General features: G+C 38.7%; 1 protein-coding gene across 3 annotated transcripts in view; it reads right to left on the bottom strand.

The window, feature by feature from the left end:
- The window catches only part of myo3a (myosin IIIA), a 65,292-nt gene that overhangs the window by 4,659 nt on the left and 34,679 nt on the right, over positions 1 to 25,954 (bottom strand). Inside the window, exons 12-36 of one of the 3 annotated variants that reach the window (XM_063483296.1) lie at positions 24,377 to 24,493; positions 23,851 to 23,955; positions 22,862 to 22,945; positions 22,387 to 22,589; positions 21,005 to 21,103; positions 20,784 to 20,898; positions 19,956 to 20,082; positions 19,300 to 19,507; positions 18,291 to 18,438; positions 16,543 to 16,696; positions 15,809 to 15,897; positions 15,589 to 15,718; positions 14,969 to 15,051; positions 14,656 to 14,697; positions 12,575 to 12,616; positions 12,276 to 12,356; positions 11,572 to 11,777; positions 11,366 to 11,477; positions 9,992 to 10,154; positions 9,819 to 9,905; positions 9,610 to 9,733; positions 8,322 to 9,516; positions 8,079 to 8,229; positions 4,581 to 4,672; positions 2,799 to 2,839 (exon numbers count right to left, since the gene is read on the bottom strand). In XM_063483296.1, coding sequence (XP_063339366.1) covers positions 2,799 to 2,839; positions 4,581 to 4,672; positions 8,079 to 8,229; positions 8,322 to 9,516; positions 9,610 to 9,733; positions 9,819 to 9,905; positions 9,992 to 10,154; positions 11,366 to 11,477; positions 11,572 to 11,777; positions 12,276 to 12,356; positions 12,575 to 12,616; positions 14,656 to 14,697; positions 14,969 to 15,051; positions 15,589 to 15,718; positions 15,809 to 15,897; positions 16,543 to 16,696; positions 18,291 to 18,438; positions 19,300 to 19,507; positions 19,956 to 20,082; positions 20,784 to 20,898; positions 21,005 to 21,103; positions 22,387 to 22,589; positions 22,862 to 22,945; positions 23,851 to 23,955; positions 24,377 to 24,493 — 3,998 coding nt within the window. The remainder of the gene's footprint in view (positions 1 to 2,798; positions 2,840 to 4,580; positions 4,673 to 8,078; positions 8,230 to 8,321; positions 9,517 to 9,609; positions 9,734 to 9,818; positions 9,906 to 9,991; positions 10,155 to 11,365; positions 11,478 to 11,571; positions 11,778 to 12,275; positions 12,357 to 12,574; positions 12,617 to 14,655; positions 14,698 to 14,968; positions 15,052 to 15,588; positions 15,719 to 15,808; positions 15,898 to 16,542; positions 16,697 to 18,290; positions 18,439 to 19,299; positions 19,508 to 19,955; positions 20,083 to 20,783; positions 20,899 to 21,004; positions 21,104 to 22,386; positions 22,590 to 22,861; positions 22,946 to 23,850; positions 23,956 to 24,376; positions 24,494 to 25,954) is intronic. The other 2 variants (XM_063483297.1, XM_063483298.1) reach the window with 2 other exon arrangements.

Here is a 25,954-nt window from a genome sequence, read left to right as displayed (position 1 = left end):
TTTTATGCAATATACAACTCAAACATTACTAACACCACAACATAAATTGATTGAATATCTCAAGGCACTTGCCACATTGAACTAACCAGATATGGCACATTTAACACGCCCTTCTGAACCCCTTATTGACCTTGGAGTGGCAGTGCATGAGTCTTATTCAGGCATACCAGATAAAGGTATACCTGGGTTGGGGCTTGGCTTAGGCCTGCCACTATTGGTAAAGTACAGCATATAGTCTTCACTGTTGTTTTATACTGCATCATCTCAATTTTCAACTTTGATTGTTCAGTAATCTAAAGCTCTGAAATCACTCTTCATTTTTTGTACTGGCTAATGAGCCAGGTCAGAAAAAAAAGGGGGCTCGTCCGGGATCTAGATTCTTCTGGGTTGACTAAACATTAGAGTTTCTTTGATAAGGTGAGAGAAGCTTTGAGGAGTGACTGAGCAAACTTTCTTTTCTTTTTTTAAAGCTAGGTGGCTATTCTGCCATTTTACAAGGCACTCAATCCAAAATAAAGAAGTGGCTTATAAGCTGGGTCAGAACATAAACGGGGGGCTTGTCTGGGATCTTTTGAATTCTTCTGGGTAGACTAAAAATTCTTTTTTCTTTAATTTTTGGGAAGGTTGACTTTATATTTCTGCCTTTCTACACTCGATTTTACTCATATAATTTACATAGACATGAAGTACATAAATGCATTACCACTTCCTTTCAGAGATTACTTCTAATTACTGTTGTCATTACTGATTTATGTAGCCATGCATGGCTTTAGGGACAGCAACAGCCATATATCACTCCAGACTGAAAGTGAAATTGTTTTAGACATTTATTGTTTCTGGAGAATTAATTATTAATTTGATTGAATTGAAGTACCTTGATATGTACACAGAAGCATTTTTGGATGACTTCCCAGCATTGTATGCTTGATGAGCAAGATGTATGCAACTTGTGGGGCATCTAATTTCAGACCAAAATCAACATGGTGGCTTTTTTTGTAAACATTCTCTTACACTGAGAAGTAAAGCTACTGAGGTAAAAAATAGCCAATGTCTAAATCTGGCCTCATTTTAGAACACAAAAGGTTAGCTCACAGTTAGCTTATTATGAGTTGTCATCACCAAGTAGCCAAGACCGCAGGTTAGTGGGTCTGTGGTGTAGTGGTTAACACATTTGCCATTTACACAAAAGATCCCTGGTCTATTTCTGGCAGGAGATCCAACCGCAGTGTGTCATATGTTAGTGTAGTCCTGGAAAAATGGGAAGTTTGCTTCAGGAAGATGTGGTATAAAATGTAAAATGTTATCACCCCTTGGGGAAAAAAGCAGATGGAAGACTATTTCATACCAACAAGAAGCAGGCAAATCTAAATGTCCTGAATTCTAATAACTTAGATAACAACTTTTAAAAAAAAAAATAGGGTTACAGGCCTTTTTAATGCTCTAAGCCAGGGGTCCCCAATCCCAGTCCACGAGGGCCGGTGTCCCTGCAGGGTTTAGATGTGTCCTTGATCCATCACAGCTGATTTAAATGGATAAATGACCTCCTCAATATGTCTTGAAGTGCTCCAGAGGCCTGCTAATGAATTAATCGTGTGATTCAGGTGTGTTGACCCAGGGTGAGATCTAAAATCTGCAGGGACACCGGCCCTCGTGGACTGGGATTGGGGACCCCTGCTCTAAGCAAATATTGCCAGACATCAACATTTTAGTATTTAGCTTAAAGTACCAATATATCATTAGCCACAAGCATACATTAACCTATAGCTGCAGACTTTTTTGAAATGTCCCAAATAATATGACAGAATTAATTATGCACTGAATGCACAACGATTACAAACATATTTTTGAAATGCAGTGTGGTGAGAAGCCTATAAGGATTCATAAGCTTGAAATAGGCTGAATAACCAACCAACTTGTAGATTTCAGAGTGCTGATAGTGGTACTAAAATATAGATATCTGTGCTATGCAATCACACTTTCCCTCCCCATTTCTCATGTGTGTCTTCACTCTCATTTACTATCATCACATCAGTATACTCTCCAGCTTTCTATCCCTACCACCCACGTTTTCCCATTTCCCAAGCCCAATTGCTGTCAGCTTCAGCCAGAGACGCTATTGTTCCTGCTGACCTTCTCATCCTTAATGATGCATGTAAACTGCTCCTGTCCATCGCTGGCTTTATTTATTTGCTAACAAATTATTACCCTTGATGTTTAGCACTGTGTTGTATTGTGTGTGTCCACATCAAGGTGGCTCAGTGTGTGTGTGCATGTCTGTGTCTCCTCAGACTGCTGTGATAAAGTACCCAGGCCCCTGCTTGTTCAGCCAGCCCTATCGGTCTATCTTCAACCCCTCACTCTGTGCGGGATGCTCACCTTGTGGCCTGTACGGCACATACATATGCATGACTGCACACATCCACAGATACTTTCTGGTTTCATTTTCTTTTCTTTAACAAAAATGCTGAAAACATATACCAGTATATTCGAAACATGTCACATAATTCAGAAACTCACAGAACAACTCCTATAAATGATACCAAACCACCAATTTGGGATTCCTTATGTTAAATTTCTCCAAGAATATGATATTCAGCCAATGTAAAGAGGTAAAAGATGAGGCAGTTAAATTAACTGTGGATGTGTGTATCGCTGTGGATCATTAAGTTTGGACCCAGGCACTGTCCCTATGTCGGCACCAGGCTGTAGTTGGTCCAGGAGTAGCAAGCAAGGAGGCAGCATGCCAACCTCATAAAACAGTAGCTAATAGGTTATTAAAATAAGAGTGGGACACTTACCCCTCTTTCCTGGGTTTCCGTTTATCATCTTGGACAGACCGCTGAGTGAAGAGAGATGGAGAACTGATTATTAAATGTCAAACAGCCAATAGTAATATCTGGATAGATTTACCCACAAACACTCTATATTCATGGTTTCTAGATGACATATCTTGTTGTATAAGATGGTGACATATCATCTTATAGGAGAGCATTACCACTAATCACAATCAACTAATCTAGAGAAAAACACAACGATTTGGCAATAATGCGTTAAACTGAAGCATGATGGTCACTGATGTCTATGAGAGGCATTTCAGTCACTCAGTGAGAAATGTCAGAAAAAATACCCTCATTAGCCACTTTGTTAGCCAAACTGCACATTAATGCGAGTATCTAATCAGCCAATTTTATTGCACCATATAGACACAACCTGCTGAAGTCCATACTGATCATCGGAATGGGGAAGAAAGTAATTTAAGTGACTTTGAATGTGGCATGGTTCTCTATCATATCGAGACTATCTCTCCACTAGATAGTCCCTCACTCAGAGAACCAAGGTTACGATGTAACCGTATGTTATTGGAGCCAGACATACTGGTCTGAGTATTTCAGAAACTGCTGATCTGCTGGGATTTTCCCACACAACTATCTCCAGGTTTTCCAGAGAATGGTCAAAAAAGAGAGAAACTATCGAGTTTGAGGCAATTCTATGAGTCAGTGCTTTGTTGATGTCAAAGGTCAGGGGAAAAAGCCCAGAGTGCTTCAAGTTTATAAGCAGTCAACAGTAACTCAAATAACCATTTGCTGCAATCAAGGTATGCAGAAGAGCATCTCTTAAAGCACAACATGTTGAAACTTGAAGAACATGGGCTACAGCAGCAGAAAAAACAAACATTTTCTGGTCTAATGATTTCTGATGCATTATTCAGATGGTAGGGTCAGATCTGGGTGTAAACAACATGAAAGCATGGCTCCATCCATGGTATAATGGTGTCACTGTACATTTTCTTTGCACACTTTGGGCCTTGTAGTACCAACTAAGCCTCATTTAAACTCAATAGTTAGCTTTGCTATGAAGAATTTAGGTTATTCTGAAGGTAAAAGAGGGTCCAACCTCATAGTAGCTAATAAAGGGTCCAGTGAGTGGATTTTTTTTTCCCCTTAGTCATAGGTTTTCTGTCACATGTCTCTTTTTAATGGGATGCACCACCATTTTAGCGGCTGTTCTCTCATATTTTCAACAATGCAAAATGAAACATTATTTAAATATTAATTCCACTAAAGTTTAACAGAATTCTTCTGTTTTAAAACTACTTGAGCAAATGTGAAAGCACAGTCATCGATTTAGTAAAAGTCTGCTGCTTTGAGTGTTGAATGCCTAAATGTCTAGATCGTCAGTCTAATTATCAATTAGATGGACTGTATCTGCAGTATTTACTACACTGCAGAACAAACAGAACAGTAAACAACAATCAGGTGCTATTGTGCACCAAAATGATGAAAGATTTCTAACAATAAACACTGAATAAAAAGGGACTACTTTTAGTACAAAAGGGAAACTTCTGAAGAAAATCACTCCATTGACAAAAATACTTTTCCAGACAGCTTCATAATAGTCTGATATTTCTCACCTTGGCAACATACGGTGTGTGGTAAAGAGCTCTACTACAGGGTAAAATTTTACAATCAATAGTGCATTATTAAAGCTAGATGCTGGGAAGGCGGTTACAGGTGCAGCTGACGGCAAAGCTTTTTTGTAGAAAATATCTGAAATCGTTCGTCGCCTTTTCTTAGACTTACATGAATCAGGTTGTAATAGGTGGAGTCCTCTGGTGTATTCAGGGTCTTTGGCTGCTGGTTCCTGCGGGGGGTTCTCGACAATCTTTTGTCAGCTGAAAAGTAACACAGACAGTTTAATGCACCCGGCACTGGTTTTGCTGACGATAATAGGGCAAATGAGGCTGACAAAAATGCACAACTTTACTTCCTGATAAACTCTCAAAATATCTTCAACACATGATCAGTTTGCATTTTTTTAAGTGTCAGTTTGTTTTCATGGCATGCCCACCACTGCTGCAGCCTCTTATTTCACAAAAGTACTCTTAGCTGAAGTATTTTGGGGCATTTCCTTCCCTTCTTAAAGAGCAAACATGGCAGATGAGATGGGGGATGGTGAGACAGAGACGACTGCCCAGAAATTGCTGCCTTCAAATCAGTTTGTATTTCCATCTTTTTACTTCCTACTTTTCACAGAATACGTTTCTGCAGCCTTTAATAACAAAGAGTGCTGCTGTAAAATGCAGATTTCTGGAAATATATAAGGATTTATGTTAGGATTATGGTCAATTGGAGAGGAGGGAAGTATTTCTACTCTGTGATGGATTTCTACATCTGGAGGTTAGCCTCAGCAACTCATAATATTTTTCTCCTTCCAAGATGCCAAATAAATTACAGTACAAACTGAACATATAACATGCACATAATGATGTGTATTTGCATTATTTTATATATTTTTTTTAACTTTTGACAGATGACTTTAGAGAGAAGTCGTGAAATGAAAGATGACTAGACTCAAAGCAAGAACCACCAGTGCTGTCCAGATTAATGATGCAGGTATAAACATTTGATGTTATATATTTCAGTTATATCTTACTCAAGATTATTTTGTCATTTTTATGAGGCTCAAGAATATTTTTTAGTGTATATTTTCTAAGGCACTTGTGGAAGTGCAGTGTTTGATAACTTCGTAATGATCCATGTTTAATTCCGAGTACGGTATTTGAACATGTAGTGATTGGGTGGGCAGCTTTCATGCCTGACATCTCCCACCTTGCAGCGGCTGTACTGCAATCTATCATGTTTGTCATACATGATGTACTGTATCAACAACCCTCATCTATGTTATTGCAATTATAAATATATTACAGTGACCTTTGTTTGATGCTCATTATTAATCGCTGTTCACATACGGGAAAAAAACAATCCATCACGTACAGAAGCTCTCAGGTGAAGAAGGTAAAAAGTTTGTAACATTATTGAACAACTCCATCCAAAGGTCATTCTGAATTGCAAACAACTAAAGCCAATTTTACGCACCTACTTATTACTTCTTGCCATAATTGTTGGAAATGCTAACTCACAAAACATGATTAACATCTGATGACCTTTCCTGAAGAACAATGTGACTGGGATTCCTCTGCTCTCTCTCTCTCTGTGTGTGTGTGTGTGTGTGTGTATTGCAAATGATTTTGATTTATTATGTCAGTGAAATTCATGAGGACAGATTAGCGCCGTCAATGGAGAAATGACTTTGTGAAGCTAAAAAGGATAATTTCATAGGAGTTGCACTAGCCCCTGGAAATAACACTGATAATTCATTCTGCTTTACCTCAGGCAATGCACTGTGCTGGAGAAGAGTCTGTAAAGGGCAAACATGCCTGGATTAAAGGAAGACTGTTATCTGTGTAGCTCACTCTGTGATACCACTCTTTTGTCTGCAGATCTGTACACTGCCGCAAGTTAGCTTAGCCTAGCATAAAGACTGGAAACAAAAACATCTATTCAGGCTCTTTCTGAAAGAAAATAAACTGAGTAAGACTCATTAAATGCTCTCTAGTTAACACACTCTCACTGGCCATTGTATTAGGTACTTCTTTTGAGCTGCTTACTTATGTAAATAGCAGAAGTGGGATGTGTAGCCAACAAATCAGCAACTGTGTAATGCCAATGTGGACCAAAATATCTGAGAAATGTATTCTGCACCTTGATGAATTTATGTCACAAAGAAGAAAAAATACTTGGAAAGACCAATGAGGATATAAACCAGTGCTATTGAGTAGTACCAGGTTATCAACTGAGTTAGCTAGTTTTCTCTTTGTGGTAGGGCTTTAAGACTAGCTAAGCTTTATGTTCCATTATGGATTATTATTTTTTACTATATCTTTTTATATTAAATATAGCATGGTTAAGGATCAAAATGTATTATGTTCAGGACAGAAACACCATAAAATAATGTAAACACTTGGTTAAAGGGATTTAGTTAGTGACAAACTGAAGGAAAAAAATAAAACACTCTTCTGCAAAATTAAAAAACTATTACAAATCAAAGAAATGCAAGTTCATTCAGTACATTCAAAGCATACAGTCTGAAACTCAAAGGCTTTACGTTATTCATTTGTCTGTGGGCAGTATCCTTTTGTGGCTGGCTTTTGGTTTTGTCTTCTCCCTTTAGATTACTACTTTCATATTACTCTTTAGGGTACTAGTCAAACAATGAATATGTATTCATAATACAAAATTAATTAAAATGTGGGCTTTTCTGGTGACAGGTGAAAGTTAAATGCTACAGTCTTACTGAAGGTACCCTGGTGTACTGTTACAACTTCCAAAACAAAAGTAATTATCCAAAATGTTGACTACTAAAAAAGTTAAAACTGAATTTACAAACAGAGCATTACAAGGCTATCACACAAGATTAAAAAGGTACTGCAAATGCAATGCCCTTGTAATAAAACTCAAAAAGACTCTAAAGCTTGATAAAAAGCAAAATAATTGGGATGGTGACCAAATATGATCCTTCATTACATAAATATTAGATTGTTTACTTGAGACACCTGAATGTACAATGACAGCTGTCATCTTTATTTTTGCAAAGTGAACTTTTCAAATTGCTGCCTCTCTTCATTGACCACCCCAAAAGCAATTACAGATATCACCCATGCAAATCAAATGTTATCTTTGATGACACATGAAGAAGAGAAATGCTTCCTGTTTTGGCACTTGACCTTCTCAGGTTTCCTAATCTAATAGAGCTGCAGGACACAGAAAGAAGATACTGTCCATCAGTAACATGGTCATCTACCAGAAGTCAGCAATAAAATCGCAATCTCCTTGTTTTTTTGTTTTGTTTTTTATCGATCAAAATTAAAGAACAGGGAGAAAATAGCTGGAATTTATTATCCTTGAAAATGAGCACCCACTCCTGGCCCAAATTGTTGTTTTCAGTCAGTTTGAATAGAACTAATAGCTTAGTCGCATTTGACATCTTTTGGTCAATGGTTCTGAGCGCAGTTGGGCACCATATCCATTATCTTCAGTTCAGCAAACTGAAAAAGACTACCAAAAGCTGAGAAGACAGTGAGAATGGACAGACTGTCTTTCTTAATTATCTGAAGGTCCAGTGCATCAAAAGCTGAACCAGAACTTCAAATTAACTTTGGGTCAATCCATGACAGCATTATGAATTGTTTTTATTGCTTTATAATCTGTTTTTCACCAAGCCAACCTCACTTATCTTACTTGAGTGGCGACGCTGGGGAGTGAAGCCACCATTGATTGCGTTTCCTCTCACAAACAACATGCCATTGTTCTCGGGGTTTGATTGATGGGCCTGGATGATCTCATTCAGCTTCTGTTGCAGAGTCAGAAAGTCCTCAGATGTCTTTGCAATCTGTTGGAGAGATTAGAAGGAAAAAGAATATAAGACTGGAAAGAAAATGACAAGATAGTGAGTTTTCAATAAAATCTGTTTGAGGCTATAACCTGTCTGGAGAAGCTCTCCAGCCTTCTTGTCTCTTTCTGTGCAGCTTCCTTGTTGGCCTTCAGGTTCTTCCTGTCCTTGTACCCTCTGAAGTTACTCTGGATCTTCACTGCGGCGTGTTCTTCCTCCAGTCTTTGTTTTTCAACATCTGTCTCATCTTTACGTTCAATTACCACATCAGTGATGTCCACAGCCTCCTCCTGTTCTGCATCAGTGGGAGTCGCAGATTCCTCCTTAGCTTTCAATTGCGCTTCCCTCTCAGCTTTCATTTTCTTTCGGTCCCGGTGGCCTCTGAAGTTACTCTGGATGACAGTAGCTGCTTTCTCTTCATCTAGCCCTTCTCGGTTCTCACTAGAAGTGTTCTCCTGGGATTCCTCTGTCTCTTCCTCCTTTGGAGGCTCTGGTGGAACATCTTTCTCCTTCTGCCTTTTCTTGGGGAGCTTTCCCTCCTCTTCAAGTCGTTTGCGCTCCATGTGGCCTCTGAAATTGCTCTGAAGCACTACAGCCGCTTTGGTCTCATCTGCATTTTCAGCTGTTGTCGAGTCTTCTTTTTCTGCCTCGTCACTACCTGGTTCCTTTTCCAGCACTTCGTCCCCTGCAGGACTTTTTGCTTTCTGTTTCTTAGCTGGGATTTTGCCTTCTTCCTCTAATTTCTTCCGCTCTTTGTAGCCCCTGAAGTTACTCTGGAGAACAGTGGCCGCCTTGGTTTCCTCTTCTAAATCAGCAGCTTCCTCACCTGCAGTTTTTTTCTGTCCACCATCCTCCTGCTCTTCTTTTTTAGGCTCAGCATCCTGAATCACTGCTTCCTCTGCCACTTCTGTGTGCTCATCTTCTGGCACCTGAGTATTATCACTGTCATCATTCTCCTCTGCTTCATAAGTACTTTCTTCATCTTCCTCATTCTCCTCTTGTTTATCAGCTGACTTTTCACCTTCTCCTTCTTTGATAGCCAACTCTTGGACATCTTTTTCCTGTCCCTCTTCCGCTGTTGCATTTGGCAATTCCAGCTCTGCTCCAGCCATCGTCTTTTTTCTCTCCTTAAACTTTTTTCTCTCTTTGTAGCCCCTATAGTTGCTTTGAAGAACCACTGCAGCTTTAGTTTCCTCCTCCTCGTTCTTTGCATCATTTTCTGGTTTTGCTATCTGTTCCTCATTTTCTTTCGAAGCAGTCTCTGCTTTCTCTTTCTCTCTGGCTTCCCTGGAAGCAAAATAGACACATTTATGTTAAAAAAAAGAAAAGAAAAAAAAGACATTTCACTGCTGCTTCGTGCATAGCTTCCATCTCTCTTACAGCTTTCTTTTAAAGCTCTTCCTTTCTTTATGCCCTCTGTAGCGAGCCTGAATCTTGGTTGCCGCTTTATTCTTCTCATCTACCATCTCTTTGTACCTCTTTTTTGCGAGATAGCCTCGGCAAACTGAAGAAGAAAATGGAACAAGGGTAAACCAATATAATACGCACCACATATAGATAATGTAACTAATTTAATATCTGACTCCTACCAGCCTGAAACTGGATGATGAAGGCCTCAAACTTTGCTTTGCTTTTCTCATCAGCTACCCTCTTCCGAGCTTGATGGCCTCTGTATGCTGCAGCACAAAAAAAAAAAAATTCTGTGACTCCTCAATAACTTGTTGACATTCTGGTACACAACCAGCGTGCACAGTTTACTAACCTGACTGCAGCACCAGGGCACTTTGTTCTCGCTCTTTTAATATCCGCCGGTACCGCTTGGCTCCAAGCCAGCCTCGAACACAAGCCTGGACCAGGATGATTCGCTGTGTTGTCTGCTGTACCATCAGATTCAGATGTTCAACGTGGTAATACTTGAGAAACACCTAAGCCCAGAGAGATAAAAACATCTGTTAGTCATTCAAATATAAACTTAACACTGTGAGTTCAGCCTCAAATGCAGAATCACGCAAGCACTGTTGGATTCCCTTTTCAGGCACGACAGTGCAGAAGTTATTGTTGTTTCACAGCAGGAGATTTCTGGGTTCAACAATTTAAGGTACCTTTTTATGTGGCGTGTGCATGTGCCCGTCAGTGCTATATGAATGCATATGAGTCTCATAGTGTAAAGTGTTTTAAGTTGTTATCAAGATTAGAAAAGTACTAAATAAATGCTAATCCATAAAGCAGCAGAAAATAAAGCATTGGAAAGAAAGCAGTCTTCACTAAACTGGCTTCAGTTTGCAGTAATATTTACCCTAACCCTAGGTAATCAGAATATGTAAAAATACTGGCAGCTGTCAGTGCTACCCCTTAGCCTCCTAGTTAATGCACCTAAGGTATAAATTTGAAAATCTGACCTCTGACCTTGAGATCACGTCATCAGGATTCAAACTCCAAGATTTTCAGGAGCTGTACATACTGGATGAAAACCTGACCTTTGACCATAACCTTGAGAAAGAGGTCACTGAGATTCAAAATTGTCCAACGTTTTTAGTGGATACATCTATGGTATAAATTTCAAAATCTTATGTTGCTTTGTTCTCGAGCTATTTCATACAGAAACTTGAGGGTCCATGCCACCCAACCACCTGACCGCTTGGCAGGGTGACGACCACACCCCATCAGCCTTTTACAGTTGTGGGATAATCACTGTTGTTCACTCAAATCTATGAAATTTGATGATGATGATGATCTTTGAAATGCTCTTTGGTTATAGATTTATAACAAAAAAAAAATCCGAAGCGCATTCTTTTATTTTCATGCCTTGTTTAACCTAAACGCTTTGGGTGTACAAGCCTTCATCTGGAGTCCTTTATTAACTTAATTTGAATCTATTCATGGCCGTAACGTGTGAAAAAAAGCTTTATCTAGTACTGAAGTTTTAAATTGGCCTGTGGCAAAGGAGACTCAAAAAATCAGCACAACTCTGAACTCAATGTGCTACATTTAGATGTTTGTTCCACATGTTTGAGATTCCTGCTGGATCATGAAGGGATGCAACAATAAAAAGGTGGCAAATTTCTTTTAATTTCTTGCCTCAACTTAACCAAACAGTGAGAAACAACAGTAAACACCAAATTAAATCTCTCCTTACCTTTGTCTTTCCCATAGCCCAGTTTTCCAGCTTGGCCTTTTCCAGTATTGCAGCACATGTTTCTGGAGTCGCAGCGGGCTCCTCGTTAGCATGGTAAGCCAATAAGTAGTACCTGCAGCAATCAATGTAATTATCTGGACACTAATATCAAGGGTCTACATGCTGATTTTGTAATCACTTCATAAGCTCTGCTTTTTACCACTGACCTCTTAATGAAGTTAGCAAACAGGATGCGGTGAGAGTAACCCTGGCGTCTGATCTTGGCAGTCTCCAGAACACCAGTGTATCGAAGCTGGACCAGAACCTTTTCACGGTCAAACTTGTTGGCATGGCGATCGTTGTTGGGCTTGATGCAGCGCACAAAGTGAGGCTGACCTGCCACCATCTTGGACAGAAGGTCCATCAAAGAGTACTAGAAGGAGCAGAAGAAGAAGATTAGGGGTAGTTGTGGTAAAGATATGGTAGTTATAATGTCTCTGGGGAGAGACAAGGTACTCAAGGAACACCAGCTAGAAATTTATGGTACAGTTCTATAATGGTAGATGGTGGTTATCCAGCCCCTGGCCCTAAAAGAGTATCTAAATATCTGAGTTTGTATGTATAATTTCTATGTTTGTATTTATAATTCTGACCCTGTGTAGAAAATCCAAAATAAATGCATAGATCTTTAAGGACTTTTTAAAAGTCCTTAAAGATCTATGCTGTACAATCATTCCACCCTGGAAACAAAACACTTAAAAGAAATTATTAAAAGCTCAAAATTACTATGACATCATGCTCATGATGAGTGTATGTGACTACTCAGTACAACTGTATTTGTTTGTTAATTTGTGGCTCTCTCTAAAAACCTCCCAAATAACTGATCCAAGCAAATAAAATAAAATAAGTAAAAAACATGTTCAAATCTTACTCTGAAGTAGGAGGCCACTGTCTGTGTTCTCATGTTGGTGGTTTCTCTAGGGTGGTAAGGCGTGTCTCCAGATTCACCTGGCTATAAAAAACAAAAAAACATAAAACATATCAAAAAGGCCAATAATACCAGCTATATGATATAATACTACTCTCTATAATTTCTGCTTGTACAGTATGGATATCCGACTAAATTATAAGATATGTATGCGGTTTATCTTTTTTCTCCTGTGCAAATTTTACTCCAAACATTTGATTGTGCTTTTGAAAAACCACCAATCACCGTTTGCATTTGCTTACATCAAGCAAGAATTTTTTTGCAGGCTTTAATTCCAGAGAACGCTGCAAAAGAGATGCATAAAGTGGATAAACAAGTAGTGCCAAATCAAGAATATGGTCTACTTATATACAACAGTGTTACACTCAAATCAGTCACATGTCAATGACTCTATGCTTAAAAACTGCTTAGAAAAAACAAAACAAACAACCCCCCCAAAAAACAGACAGCTACATAAAAATAAAAAAATTAACCACTTAATTGTCCTTTATCACATATTTGGTAACATTTTAATAAGCTCTACATCTAATTCTCAGCACAAACACAACAGGGAGAAGACCACCTTTATAGCACGCCATCAGCCTAATGCTGTTTTTTAGCATTTAAATCGCTCATCATGTCTTCTCAAGAGCAAAACCTTTGATGAGCTTTTTTCCTAAAATATGCAGATGAATGGAAATAAATTCAAGAACTAATCAAACAGTTCTTGTAAATGTAGCTGCTGTCGATTGGTTTTAGGTGAGCAAATGGCTTTGAGGCTTACATTTAGCAATGGTTTACTGCTGCAATCTAAACTAATTCACACCGGCACGTAAAGCCACGCAATTGAGTTGCCAGGAGGAGTTTTATTTGGATACTGGCACCTGAAAGAGTCAGGCTGATTACGGAATGCTTGGAGTGCAAAATTTAAAGTTTTAACACTTTTTTAAAAGTGTTTTTTTTTTTAAATGGATTGACTATGTAAGCCATTTTTCTGAAATTGCTTAGCAGAATTAGGCATGGTGCTATAAACACAAATCCACCACAGTGATGGATATGAACAAGTCTAGTATTAGCACGGCATAAGAGATACATCAGAAGGAAGCAAGGGATGTTTTTAGGTGCATTTAGCATTTTGCAAAGCAAGGCTGCAAATACACATAATGACCTGCACAGAGACTTAATGCAGGAAAAATACCTTTAAGTAGACCTTTTATGCTCATTTCCAGCTCTATATTTTTACGCTTGGAGGCCATTAAAATAGCTTTGAGTGATTCCCGTCAAATCACTCTCTGCTTCAGCTCTTTTCCCTCTTCCTTTAAGCCAACTATCATCTGATTGGCTGCCTCTCACAAACACATTATTTCAACAGCAGGTAGGCGGGGCCTCTGCTCTGTGCCTGAGATAACCACATTAGGGATACTTGCTCTCCTTGGCACCATAGCAAGCTTTTGGCTCATTAGGGGCTCATGCTGAGCTAATATTTTAGAACTTTTGTCACGTTAAACATGAGGAGCTATGGAAAGTTGTATATGGTGACATATATAATATCATCAGATCTTTGTTTTAAAACTGACTACTGTGCATTTTTCATCTTTTAAAAACTCCAAACACGTTGATTAGCTTTCAGTTCTGGTTTTAGTTAATGAAATTACTATTTTGTTAACAAAACACAAATGAAATCACTTGTAAATCTCAAAAATGGTTCCACTGATAACTCCAAGGAGAGAGCCATCTCTGATCTGATGGAAATCTGACTGGACAGAGGTACCAAGATGAAGTGCTTCAACCTGTGCTTGTGAAATGTTTGTGGCAGCACCCCACCCTCCAGCTGTTTCAGCAGCACAATTCCAGAGTAGCAGTCCTTTCTGGATCAGACACATATCCAGATACTTCTTTGGCCAGCATTTAATCAAGATATGTCCCTGTTGAACATGCCAGCAACACACTAGGTCAACATGTTCATCAGTAGCAGCCACAACCAGGGACCACTGCACAGCTAATTCCTCAACAACAGATCCAGACACTTGGATTAGAGGTGTTTGCACGTCCAGAGAAGGCCATTCTGCAGGTTAAAAGTCTTGTGTGTGTGTGTGTATATATATATATATATATATATATATATGATAGATATGTTACTTGTGTTTCTTTTTTTGACAGGTATATAAAATAGAGAATAAGGAAATGCATAATAGGTCGCTTTTCACTTTGTTGAACTAAGTAACTTTAACTGTAACTATCTCAAACCAAGCTACAGGCCATTATATCGGGATCCAATTGGTTATTATAAGGATATCTAGAGTGAGGAAAGGGTAGCCTATAGTTATACAAAAATCTTTATTACCTCGCTAAAAGAAAAAGAACTGTATAAACCTAGCACTCCCATCTTTTGAAACAGAAATGCAGCGAAAGGGAAAAAGAAAAACGAAAGAAAGGTGAAAAAATAAATAAAATAAGCAGTAATTACAGTTGGGTAAAAACAGAGAGAGAATAAATGAAAAACACAGTAGACACACAAGTATCTGAACTGTAATTCAGCAGCAGGTCTCGACTGGAGTAGTGAGAGTAATAAGGAGAAAATAAATTGAACAACTTTTCAGAGGAAGTTCTTTATGTGGGAGATAATACAGTGATAATGCAGACAGTGCTGTAAGTACCTTGGCGAGGGTGACGGTGCGTGTCGGGGTCCGTGGGCTCCGTATTGTGTTTATGCCTTTACCCTTGGTGTGGGCAAGGTTGCCTGTGAAATGAATAGTGGATTAGAGAGTGAGTCAGTGAACAAACTGCCCTCAACAGAGAAAAGAGACTTAGTCACACATCCAGAAACCATCTGAAGAAACAGAGCAGTGCACATTATTTTAATCAGGTGGGATAATTGCTGAGGTTACTTTTAGTCTAAACAGTCGGCTCCTGTCATGCTGAGAGTTACTGCTGATCAGGTCAGTGAACGTGACATCAGGTTATGAAGCACCACTGCTAAAAACAGCCCCTTTAAAAATGCTTTTAAAAAGCAATAAGCAGATTATTAGTTTTGTGATTAGATTTTGACATTGCTGACAAAGAATACATGCTGGTAAAGAATACTGCTTATTACAAAACACGTCTGCCAGACAAGAGGACGAAGCTAAACAGGCTAAGAATGGCCTGTCATTTTATTTTAAGTACTTCTGCACTGTTTTCAAATAATTGAAGCAAAAGTTAGAGCTTTTCACCTTCTACCTTTCTTTCTTAACTTGATTTTAACTTCATTCACAAAGAGCTGTTGTGTCTACTTCACCTGTTCTGGTGAGGGGGTGAGTGACAAGTTTGCGAATGAGCTCATTCTCCGACGACCGCAGCAGCAGGATAATGTCAGCTGGAAGGGTTTCTCTGTTCTTGGCCAAGAAGCCCGTGGCATTGTAAATCACCTTAAGGTTTGGTAGAGAGGTATAAAGAAAGATATGAATAGCAAATGCCAAACAGCTTCAGTTTATGATTAGAATTAAATGTTATATTACCTTTCCAGCATAGTGGTGAATCCCAAAGCCCAGGTCAACCCTCATTGGCCTCCAGAAGCTTTTTGTCTTGAGATTACCTTCAAATTTCTCTAAAATATCAGACTGCATGAGTTAATTATCCAAACACCCAAGGCCGAAGGTCCCTACACACCCTAGATTCAAGTTACAATATCTATTATAAAGCATGGGGTAGGGATTAATAAGTACGTTATACTTCTTCCTACTCCATTTCAGACTTAATAATTGTAATTTCATGTCATTTAGACTCTATTTTATTTTATTTATTTTCTTTTTTTTGTTTTGTCTGAGCACATACGTGTGTATTTACATATATATTCATATTTGTACATGTAAATGCAAGTATGTGTACTTGTATATATCGTTTTTTTCTGTATATGTCTGAAATAAAGATACAATACAATAAATCTATAGTATAGTATATGTAGGTCACAGCAGAAGTCAGGCTTGTGAGAGGGTCAAGCTGTTGTTCCAAGCTATATTTGATTGTGAAACCGTCACAGCAGCCAACTTTAAACACTTGTTATCTTGCTCTGGGACAAAGCAAAATATCAGAGTGTATAGTTGGAGAAAAGTTAAATTAACACCTCATATGTAATCAGCCCCTGCACTAACAGGAAGTTGTGGTTACCAAGGTTACCAAACTCAAAACATGATAACATAAATAATAAAGCAAATAAAACAAACATTTCTCTATTGAAATCTGAGCAGCTCACCTACGAGTGTCTGGTCAGTGGCCTGCGGGAAGCGGCTCTCTTCATCCAGAAGTGACAGCATCCCCATGGGCTTCTGCAAGAACAGGTCCAGGAGTGGCCGGTTGTCCTCGTACTCGATCATCCGAGCATCAACTTCTTCATTCAGGTACTCATCCTGCACAGGAGTGGAAATAAGCTCTCGTGATGTAATGTCTTTAATGGCCTCCTTTCATGGGTCAAAACACCTTCCAACAGCTCGATGAAAGCCTGAATTTCTTAAGTTTTCAATCGATTTCCATGTTACCAAATAAAAAGGTCCAAATAAGATGTCAAATCAGCTTCTTTGTGTGTTTGGGATTCCTTTAGCTAACCCTAATATATGATAACATGTTAGAATGAATTATGAACAAGTGAATAACCTTTCATTGAATGCTGATCTCTCCAGTTGGCTCTAAATATCAAACTAATTCCAAGGTTAATCTCCTAATCCTAGCAAGACACTGTAGCTTGTCTATCTGGTCTCTGGTTAATGACACATATTCACTGTTACAGGACAGCCTTTAGGACTGGGTTACTATACATGGTCAATAGTCATTACTCCTTGATCTCCTTGATACTAAGATGCTATTAATGCTGCTGCCTTAATAATAAAGCGGTATTTCTGCATGAGTGAAATCTTGTCTTACAATACCAAATGCACTTTAAGATCCATTAAACAGCAGTACAGTTTTATACCCTCGGTTTTATTTCTTTAGTGTCACGCTTTAGCGTTCATAAAGGCTTGACCTTTTAAAATAAAAGTGTCTAGGAATTTACCTACATAAATCGTCCCAAAGCAGCTGTTTATGGACAGGATGATATTAAATCAACGATGCTGATTTGTTGTCTTTTATCTCCTCTTAACTCGGCTCTGATAAATCTGATCTGCAGGGCAAAGTGAGCAAACCTGATCACATCAGGCTGACTCAGAGCTGCTACTATGACTCAGCAACATCACCAGGGACTTCTACTCCACGGAGAACAGGTCAAAATGGGAACAAACAATATCAAATCAATCTGCTTATTCGAGCATGAAGTGCCACTGTGAAGCAAATGAAGTACAGCAGAAAAAAAATCAGCGTGGATGCAGATAGATTGGGACAATATGCAACCACATGCGTAAACAAACATGAAAACATGAGGGCAGCGGAGTAAATGCACTGCTGAAAAAAAACTTACCATACAGCAATCCTTTAATTCTGCCTTATTTATGTAGAACTATTAATCTCACAGCACCGTACATTTCCCTTATGCTCTGGATATACATATGATGGCTGCATAGGACAATATATTTCTGGGCCTGGTTCCAACAATACCCAAGAGTGAATTTAAGTCCAGCACTAAGTGTCTTCAACTCCTAATTGACCCTCGTTTGGAATGATTTATAACACCTCCCAATGGGTGACTCCAAATCATTTAACATTGGCAAACCATTCTCTGACCCCCCCGAAGGCAAAACCCTCTCACGAGACTGCACGAGGGGAGAACAGAGAACCTCATTCTGCCGTGAATAAAGACGGCAGCATATTTTACCCTTGCCATCTCTTTTAAAGTGCAGACTGACAAACGATGACATGTTATCTCAATTTAGATGGAAATGAGTTAGAACCAAGGTGAAAACTGCACACAGAGAGCTGTTCAGGAGGGATTCACGTTCTGAGAAAGTGTTATTTGAATTCAGTGACAGGCTGGGGGGCATGCTGGTGTGAGGTTCGTGGGCTGAACTTTACCTGTTCCCACGCAAAGATGTGCTGGTTGAAGTAAAACTGGATCTGCTCGTTGGCAATGTTGATGCAGAGCTGCTCGAAAGAGTTCTTCTTGAAGTTTTCAAAACCAAATATGTCCAAGATGCCGATGTTAAGGCCCTTGTCGTCCTCTCTGGAGAAGACGAGGATAAAACGTTAAATCTTTAAATGCATTTATAGAATAGCTAACCGTATGGTGCTAGGGATGGCTATGTTGTTCTGGTAGCCTGCCACTTAAATGGTAAGTGGACTGGTTCTTATTTTGCACTTCTCTACTCTAGCTGAGCACTCACAGACTTTTCTTATTTTTAAGTTATGATTCTTACTTGTGTAAAAAGCAAAAAGTCTTGGATATTTAGTTGGAAGCTTATCTGCCACTGATTTTTTTCCCATCCATACAGCAAGTCAAAATTTCAGATTATTTTTTATCAAATTTTTAATTTACTCATTCAGACCTTTGAGAAAATAATTCAAAATGGAGAAAATAATGTAAAAAGTAAAACTTAAAGCCTTAAAATATTTTATTGAGTTTTTTTTTTCAATGTACCAACATGCATCTGTCATAAAGGTGTAAATTAGCTAGAAATAGCAAAAGAGAATTTTGTAGCAGGCTGCAGAAATGTTTATTTCTGCTTGAAAACTGGGCATGGAGTGTATAACTCACTTCTAGAATGAGCCTTTAGTGGCCATTAGCGAAAGTGCAATTTTTAGCACTTCAGCTGAGAGGACGTTAGTAGACAGACATCATTTAAACGTTAGAAAGAATTTATAGTCTTTTTATGTTTAAAACTGTTAAACTGTTGGTTTTAACATCGCTCACTATACTCGATGCAATATGTACGCAAGTAGATTTTAAAGTATATTCTGCAGTTTTAAAGACTTGGCAGTGAATCTAGTTGTGTATCTATTTTAATCCAAAAGCAGGAACTTTGTCAGATGACCTCATTCGTGACAACCAAACACACCGTCACACTCTCTGCCCCCCCCATCTTACCCTTGGCTGTCAGGCCGCAGTAGCGCGTTGATTCGGTTGACAATCCAGCTGAAGAGGCGGCTGTAGAGAGCTTTACCCATGGCGTCCCTCACCTCCACCGCTTTTTCCACTGTGTTGGGTCTGACGATCGTCTCTCCGCGAGCCACAACACAGTGGGAGGTCAGGGCTTCCTGCAGCTCGTCTGAGCGGATACGAAGCAGAGATGCCACTGAGGTGACATGAGATAAGGAAGGGGGTAAAAGTTAGCATTTATAGTGTGGAGTTTACTGAAAGCAGCACATCTTATGCAATATGTAGCCTCATTCTGACTGAGCAGGAGAATATTCATTCAATTAATAGGCCGCATCTATGTTGTTTTCTAAATTACCATTCAGAACAGGTGTTTGAATTCAGAAAATATAATGCAAAGCATGCACTATAATATCTAACCATTACAAATGTATGCTTCTTCATGATTTTTATGTACTAACGCAGTCTTGGGTAATTGATTTAACCAAATCATTTCCTGTATTTATCTAAACATGGAGGACTCCTGCAGAGTTAATGACGGTTAGCAAAAGAGGGAGGCGGATGAAGGGGGTGTAGCAGAGGAAATTCAGAGTCATATTTGGTTTTCTGTCATCATGCACTGTGATTCTCTCTCTCTCTTTTCTTACCGTTCTCCAAGACAGACATGTTGGAGATGTTGCTCTTGTCTGTTTGGTGCTCTGAGGCAACTGGAGAAAACTCAATGTCCCCAGAGTTGAGGATGGCAGCCAGTGTGCTGTAAACATTTCCGAGCTCCTGCAAAAATTAGAACAAATACAGTTTGTATGGAAACATGTATCAGTGTGTGCAACTATCCCTAATATGGTCACCTCAGACTCATAGCTCTAGCTTTGAGCACAGAAGCCCCGCCCACCTGCTGTTTAAACCTTCTGTTTGCGAAGAGTAGCCAATCCGAAAATAGGTGGCTCAATTATTTTTATGAACTATGAAAGCAGTTCAAATAGACCAAAAAGGGGCACAGTTTGTTAAAATCTTAACTCTACAAACAATACAGATTTGAAAAAACAAAAAACACTAATTCACCTGCAGCACATATATTAAGGGATCAGCTTGAAGTGCATTTCATGGACGACAAAACGACACAGTAAAATAGCACTGCCAAGTGATTATAACATAAGTACTATTGATGTGGAGATCCCAAGAGCAATCAGTACTTTGAGCCTCATTAGGTTTTCACAATGTCAAGAACTGACTGCCTACATGTGCCTGCAGCTTTATGTTCCATCACAAGCCATATACAAGACGAGAGGGCCGGCATGTTCGCACTGATTCTGAAATGCCAGCAATACTGGTGCTATAGCTAGTAAGACTGTTTACAAGTTATTTTCACATAGAGTGACTTTAATGGGGGCGAGTGAGAACAAGTCAGTGTGAATACTGGGATCAAGGTTATACTGCTAAACCTGTGGCCCAGTAATGAATACATCAGTTTATACCTCCAGGGTGAATCCAATGACTTTGAAACACTGCTCCACTGCATCAAACTGCTCCTTGTAGGAAGCGTTGTTCACTATGTCAGGCCCAAGTTTAATGTTCTCGTGGTACAAATACCTGCAAAACAAAAAGGAACCACTGGGGTCTCTGGAAATTGGGAGTTTGCAGCATGGGACGCAGATAACAGTGTTTTGGGAAAATTGCTAAGGAATGTCAAACCTACTTAGGTGTTTTGCTGTCAGAGAGCTTGTAGTGAGCTAGCTTCTTTCTGTCAGCCAGGCCAGCATAAATGTAGTAAAAGATGTGGAAGTTCCTCTCCCCCCTGTGGAAACACGCATATATAGTGGAAATCAAATTCTTGAAAAGGAGACATGCTAGGTAAATGTTTTCGCCACATGATTAACATGACTCCAGTTTAGTTTTTTTAAGAAAATTTATAACAAAATAAACATGATTAATGCTAAAATATGCACAGGAATAGTTAGTTAACATGTTTCCAGCTTTTTAAAAACCTGGTGTATCTGATATCTCCACGTTGGTGTTACTCCTGCATCATGTTAATAGTGTCCAGGATCAACATTGCTACTGACCAATCCCATTGTTGTGATGTTATAGTTTTGGAATTTGGAGGGAAAACAGACAAACTAATATAATCTGCAAACAATCCTACGCCTTCCCATATTCGTTTGAATAAAGAAGGCTGATGATCCTTCTTTAAATTCTAAACCAAGTTGTATTTCCACCAGTAACACAAATTGTAAGACTTTATGAAATAAACTACAAGCATAGATGAATGATGATGAACACTGAATGTCTTTGGTTGTTTATTATGAATAAAATTAAGCTTAAATTTATATTAATCATAAATATGGTGAAGGAAAACCTGTCTAATCTTTTGCTAAATCCATCAGTAAATAACCATTTTTGTTTTAAAAGGATAATCAAACTAAATTTGTTTCAGGATACTGTCACCAAATCCCATCGGAAAGCATCAACAATCATTTCAGGTGTGTGTGTGTAATTAAATTATACCCATAATGAAGCAATTGAAAATTATCTTGCAAAACATGCAACATGTGAATAAAGATTAATTCATGAAAACATAAGAGTTCACCCTGTTTTCTATCAACCCAAATACGACACCCATCAACAGACTAAATATTCATACAGTGTACGGCCTAATCGAGCCCTCTCTGATGTGTGTCTGTTTTCCAATGCAGTACTTGAGTGTGTCTTTGAAGTTCCACTAAAGACACACGCAAGACCACAATCTTTGATCCAACAGGAAATAAGCTAGCCCTTCCACTTGACCCGGTCTGCTCCCCAGACACACGATAAGAAGAAATGATGGACCGAGTGAAATGCAGGTGAAAGCAAATGCCACCAGTTTCAAGTGAAAAAGCAGATGTGAAAGAGAGCAAGAAAAAGAGACAATCTATTATCCGCTGATCCGTGGAAAGCGGGCAGAACAATAACCTTCACGGCAATGTTCTTTCAGAAAATGAACAGAGAGATTATTTGTATTTTTCTATGAATGTCACTCTCAAATGAAGGTGATAACAGTCAAAACCGGGACCAACACAAGAAACAGGAAGTGATATTTACATCGCCTGGTGGACAACTCTGGATTTTTCCAGCAGATACTCGGATATCTGTGCTCCGACCACTGTTCCACCACCGTTGAACTTCATTTCCAGGTACTTGCCGAAGCGGCTGGAGTTGTCATTGATGACAGTGCAGGCATTTCCAAATGCCTCCACCAAGCTGTTGACCAGCAGGATCTTCTCCTGGAGTGTCCTATTATTGGCCTAAACAAAACATCCTTCCACTTTAGTTTGGGGGACTAATTTAAAAAAAAAAAAGGTGTTACACTGTGACAAGTTGCACTACTACTTTCTATTATCTGCTCACATGAATACAAAAAAAGTCAAGAGAAATGACATTTCCTTTTTAGTTAGCCTTCAAATCATGACTGGCACTAACTGCAGCACCAACGAACTCATTACAAGATCTTCAAACTGCGTTAACAGAATATCTACCAAGAGATCAAGCGTTGTGCTGGTTGGATTTCATGACTCACCTTCCCGAGAACCGTCAGCTGCTGCACCAGCAGATGAGCACTCTCTGTTTTCCCTGCTCCACTTTCCCCACTGATCACAATACACTGCACACAAGAAGTCACTTGAGTCACATTTAATTATATATGCACTCTGACTCCTGTGGTGTCAACAAAAAAGGCTTTGAGGCTTAAACACGAATAATATTAATAACGTTATTAACAGCTTAACTACCATTGTCACTAAAATATGTCACTGAATGCAGACGGTGGAGAGAGAATCAACATACTGGCTTTCTTTTACAAAGAAAATTCAAATACAGAGTCCATATGGGAAAGGCATATTATATTATTAGCTTTATTAACAATAAAATCATATTGCAAGACAATGATCCCAAGCACAGTAGCAAATCTACAGAATGCCTGAAAAAGAAAATAATCAGTTTTTGAAATTTCCCAGTCAAAACCCAGACCTGAACCAGACTGCAAAGCTGTAGCAGGATATTAAGCGAGCTGTATATAAATGAATGCCCACAAACCTCAATGAACTGAAACAATACTGTAAAGAAGAGTGGGCTAAAGTTCGTCCACAGCGACAGGCTCTGCAAGCTATTGAATCATGGGGTGTGCTTAATTTTTCACAGTACTGTTCAGAGTCTTGTGCAAACTTTCTTTCTTAGAAAGGATGTACTTGAATTTCCCCAAAGACGATCCAATCAAAAGGCCTTAATTCACTTGCCAATTCTCCAATACGAATAATAGGCACACCATGCTAACCATCCTAGCAAACTAGATTTAGCATTATTAGCATCAGACAAAATCCCCCCAACCCTGCAAAAAATAAATAAATTAAAAAATTAAAAACAAAAACAGAACCTGCTTTTGGTACCTTCTAGTATGTGGTTTCTGTATTTTTTAGTGTCTGTGTTGTCAAACTGCTGCTCTGGCATCGTGTGCAACAGCACTTAAACAAGTAAACTCAACCAGTTTGTAATAACTGAAGAGCTTATTACCTGATCAGCATTGTATGACACCATAGATTGGTAGGCAGTATCAGCCACAGCGAAGATGTGTGGTGGGTTAGCTGTACGCTTAGCTCCTATGTACATCTTAGTGTGCTATGAAGAGAGGGAGAAAAAAGATAAAAGCTTGTTAAAGACGTGCTCAAGAGTGTAATGAATACAACAAAATAGATACATATTTTTAGAAAACTAAATGAATTATTTTACAAAGCGGATTTGCAATATTCTCTCAGGACATAAATGAAAAATTAGCAACAAACTTGAGGCAAAAACAAAATAATTGAGAGGAAAATAGAGCCACTGAGTTATGGACGAGGCAGAAAAACAGCAGTAGTATCTGTGAAAATGTGTGTGCGCTGTTTGAAACCAAATGGGATGCAGCAGACTGAAGAACTGCAGAGGCTCTAATGAGCTATGCCAGGCTACATTCACTGCATTATTGACCAAATGTAGAGATGCATGTACATGGAAGGAACACAGATCCAAATAAAACAAAGGTCTATTTATCTCCACTGACCTCAGGCATGTATATCTCCATCTTATGGAAAGGATTGACTGCAATGAGGGTGTCTCCCACATATGTGTAAATTTGATCTCTTCCATAGCGATTCTGAAGTTGATCTGCGACAGTGTTCTGGAAAAAAAAAAAAAACAAAGACAATAAATATCAGTATGAGATGCTTGCTAAATGACAGTCAGAACTATATTTATTTTAAAAAAAACCCCACAGAAGTTTCGTTTATGCCAACGTTTCCCTCAAACCAGCAGCCCATTTCAGCTTGAAGGATGGGTGGAAATATCTGCTGGCAACTCATTCAATATGTCAGTTCATCCCTCAGATTTGATAAATAGTTCCAAATGTTCTTTCTGTCAGAGATGCTGCTGTGTATTTTTGGTTTGTTTTGTTTTGGTTCTTGAAAGACCAGAATGTTTAATCAGGAAAAATGATGCTAAAAGTCAGAATGTGACATAATGTACCTTGAACAGCGCTTAAATACAAATATATCACAGTAGATGCAGTAAACGTTCAATCAATGTTAATTTTTGATTATGACTTCTAAACTAGTCGTTTAATCACTCAAGCGACTTTTTATATTGCATGACAATATATTTTGTCCAATCCAACAAGAGGACTTCGAACAGGAAAAACAACACTCACTACTTTTAATCTTAATATAAAAGTATTAGTATTGAATATAATAAACATAGAATTCACCATATCATAAAAAATGTTCCTCTGCAAAAGGAAACAAAACCATGTTCGTTTTGGAGTTTTTGTTTGTTTTTGGTGTGGCAGATAGTTGCTCCTCCCTGAGCCTGGCTCTGCCAGAGGTTTCTTCCTGTTAAAAGGGAGTTTGTCCTTCCCACTGTTGCTTGCTCGCAGGGGCCCATCTAATTGTTGGGGTTTTCTCTATTACTGTAGGGTCTTTACCCTAAATATAGTGCCTTTAGGTGACTGCTGTTGTGGTTTGGTGCTAGATAAATAAAACTAAACTGAACAGAATTGACTTTTGATTTGAAATTACAAATAATATGTGTTGACTTTTCTTGGTTAAAGTTAGAACAACATGTTGGCAGCTTTTTACAGTGTATATTTTAAATTTACCTGACTTGTTATAAGTAAAATACTTTTGTAACTCATTTTGCAACTTAAACGCATTAATCACTATCTGTCAAATAAACCAAATATTTTTTTCTCCATCATATCGTACATGAAAATTTTAGCTGTTGTATCTGTTACCGTCTAGAAGGGCAAAAATAAAATAAATAATTTTTTCCATTTTATTCCAGCCAAGTGCGGTGCCAAGATTCCAATTTTGATTGGGACAGAGCAGTTTGGGCTGAGCAGGTAATTACAAAGTTAATATTTTATTAATACCACTTATCTGTGCATACATACGTTAAGAAAACAGTACTTGATCTATCATTATTTTTGGTCTGGGTTGTGAAGACCAGAACAAGTTATCCATTCACTTAAACACCAAAGTGTAATTAAATAATAGATGAAAGTGAAAGACTGAGAGAAAGAGGCTGTTGGGTGAGCTACATTAACTCTATCAGCAGAGAGAGAGAGAGAGAGAGTGAGCAGAGCACT

The sequence above is a fragment of the Pelmatolapia mariae genome, linkage group LG9 (assembly GCF_036321145.2).
Source record: "Pelmatolapia mariae isolate MD_Pm_ZW linkage group LG9, Pm_UMD_F_2, whole genome shotgun sequence".
Taxonomy (NCBI): domain Eukaryota; kingdom Metazoa; phylum Chordata; class Actinopteri; order Cichliformes; family Cichlidae; genus Pelmatolapia; species Pelmatolapia mariae.
The sequence above is the reverse complement of the archived record's forward strand: the minus strand, read 5'-3'. Positions and strand labels throughout refer to the sequence as shown.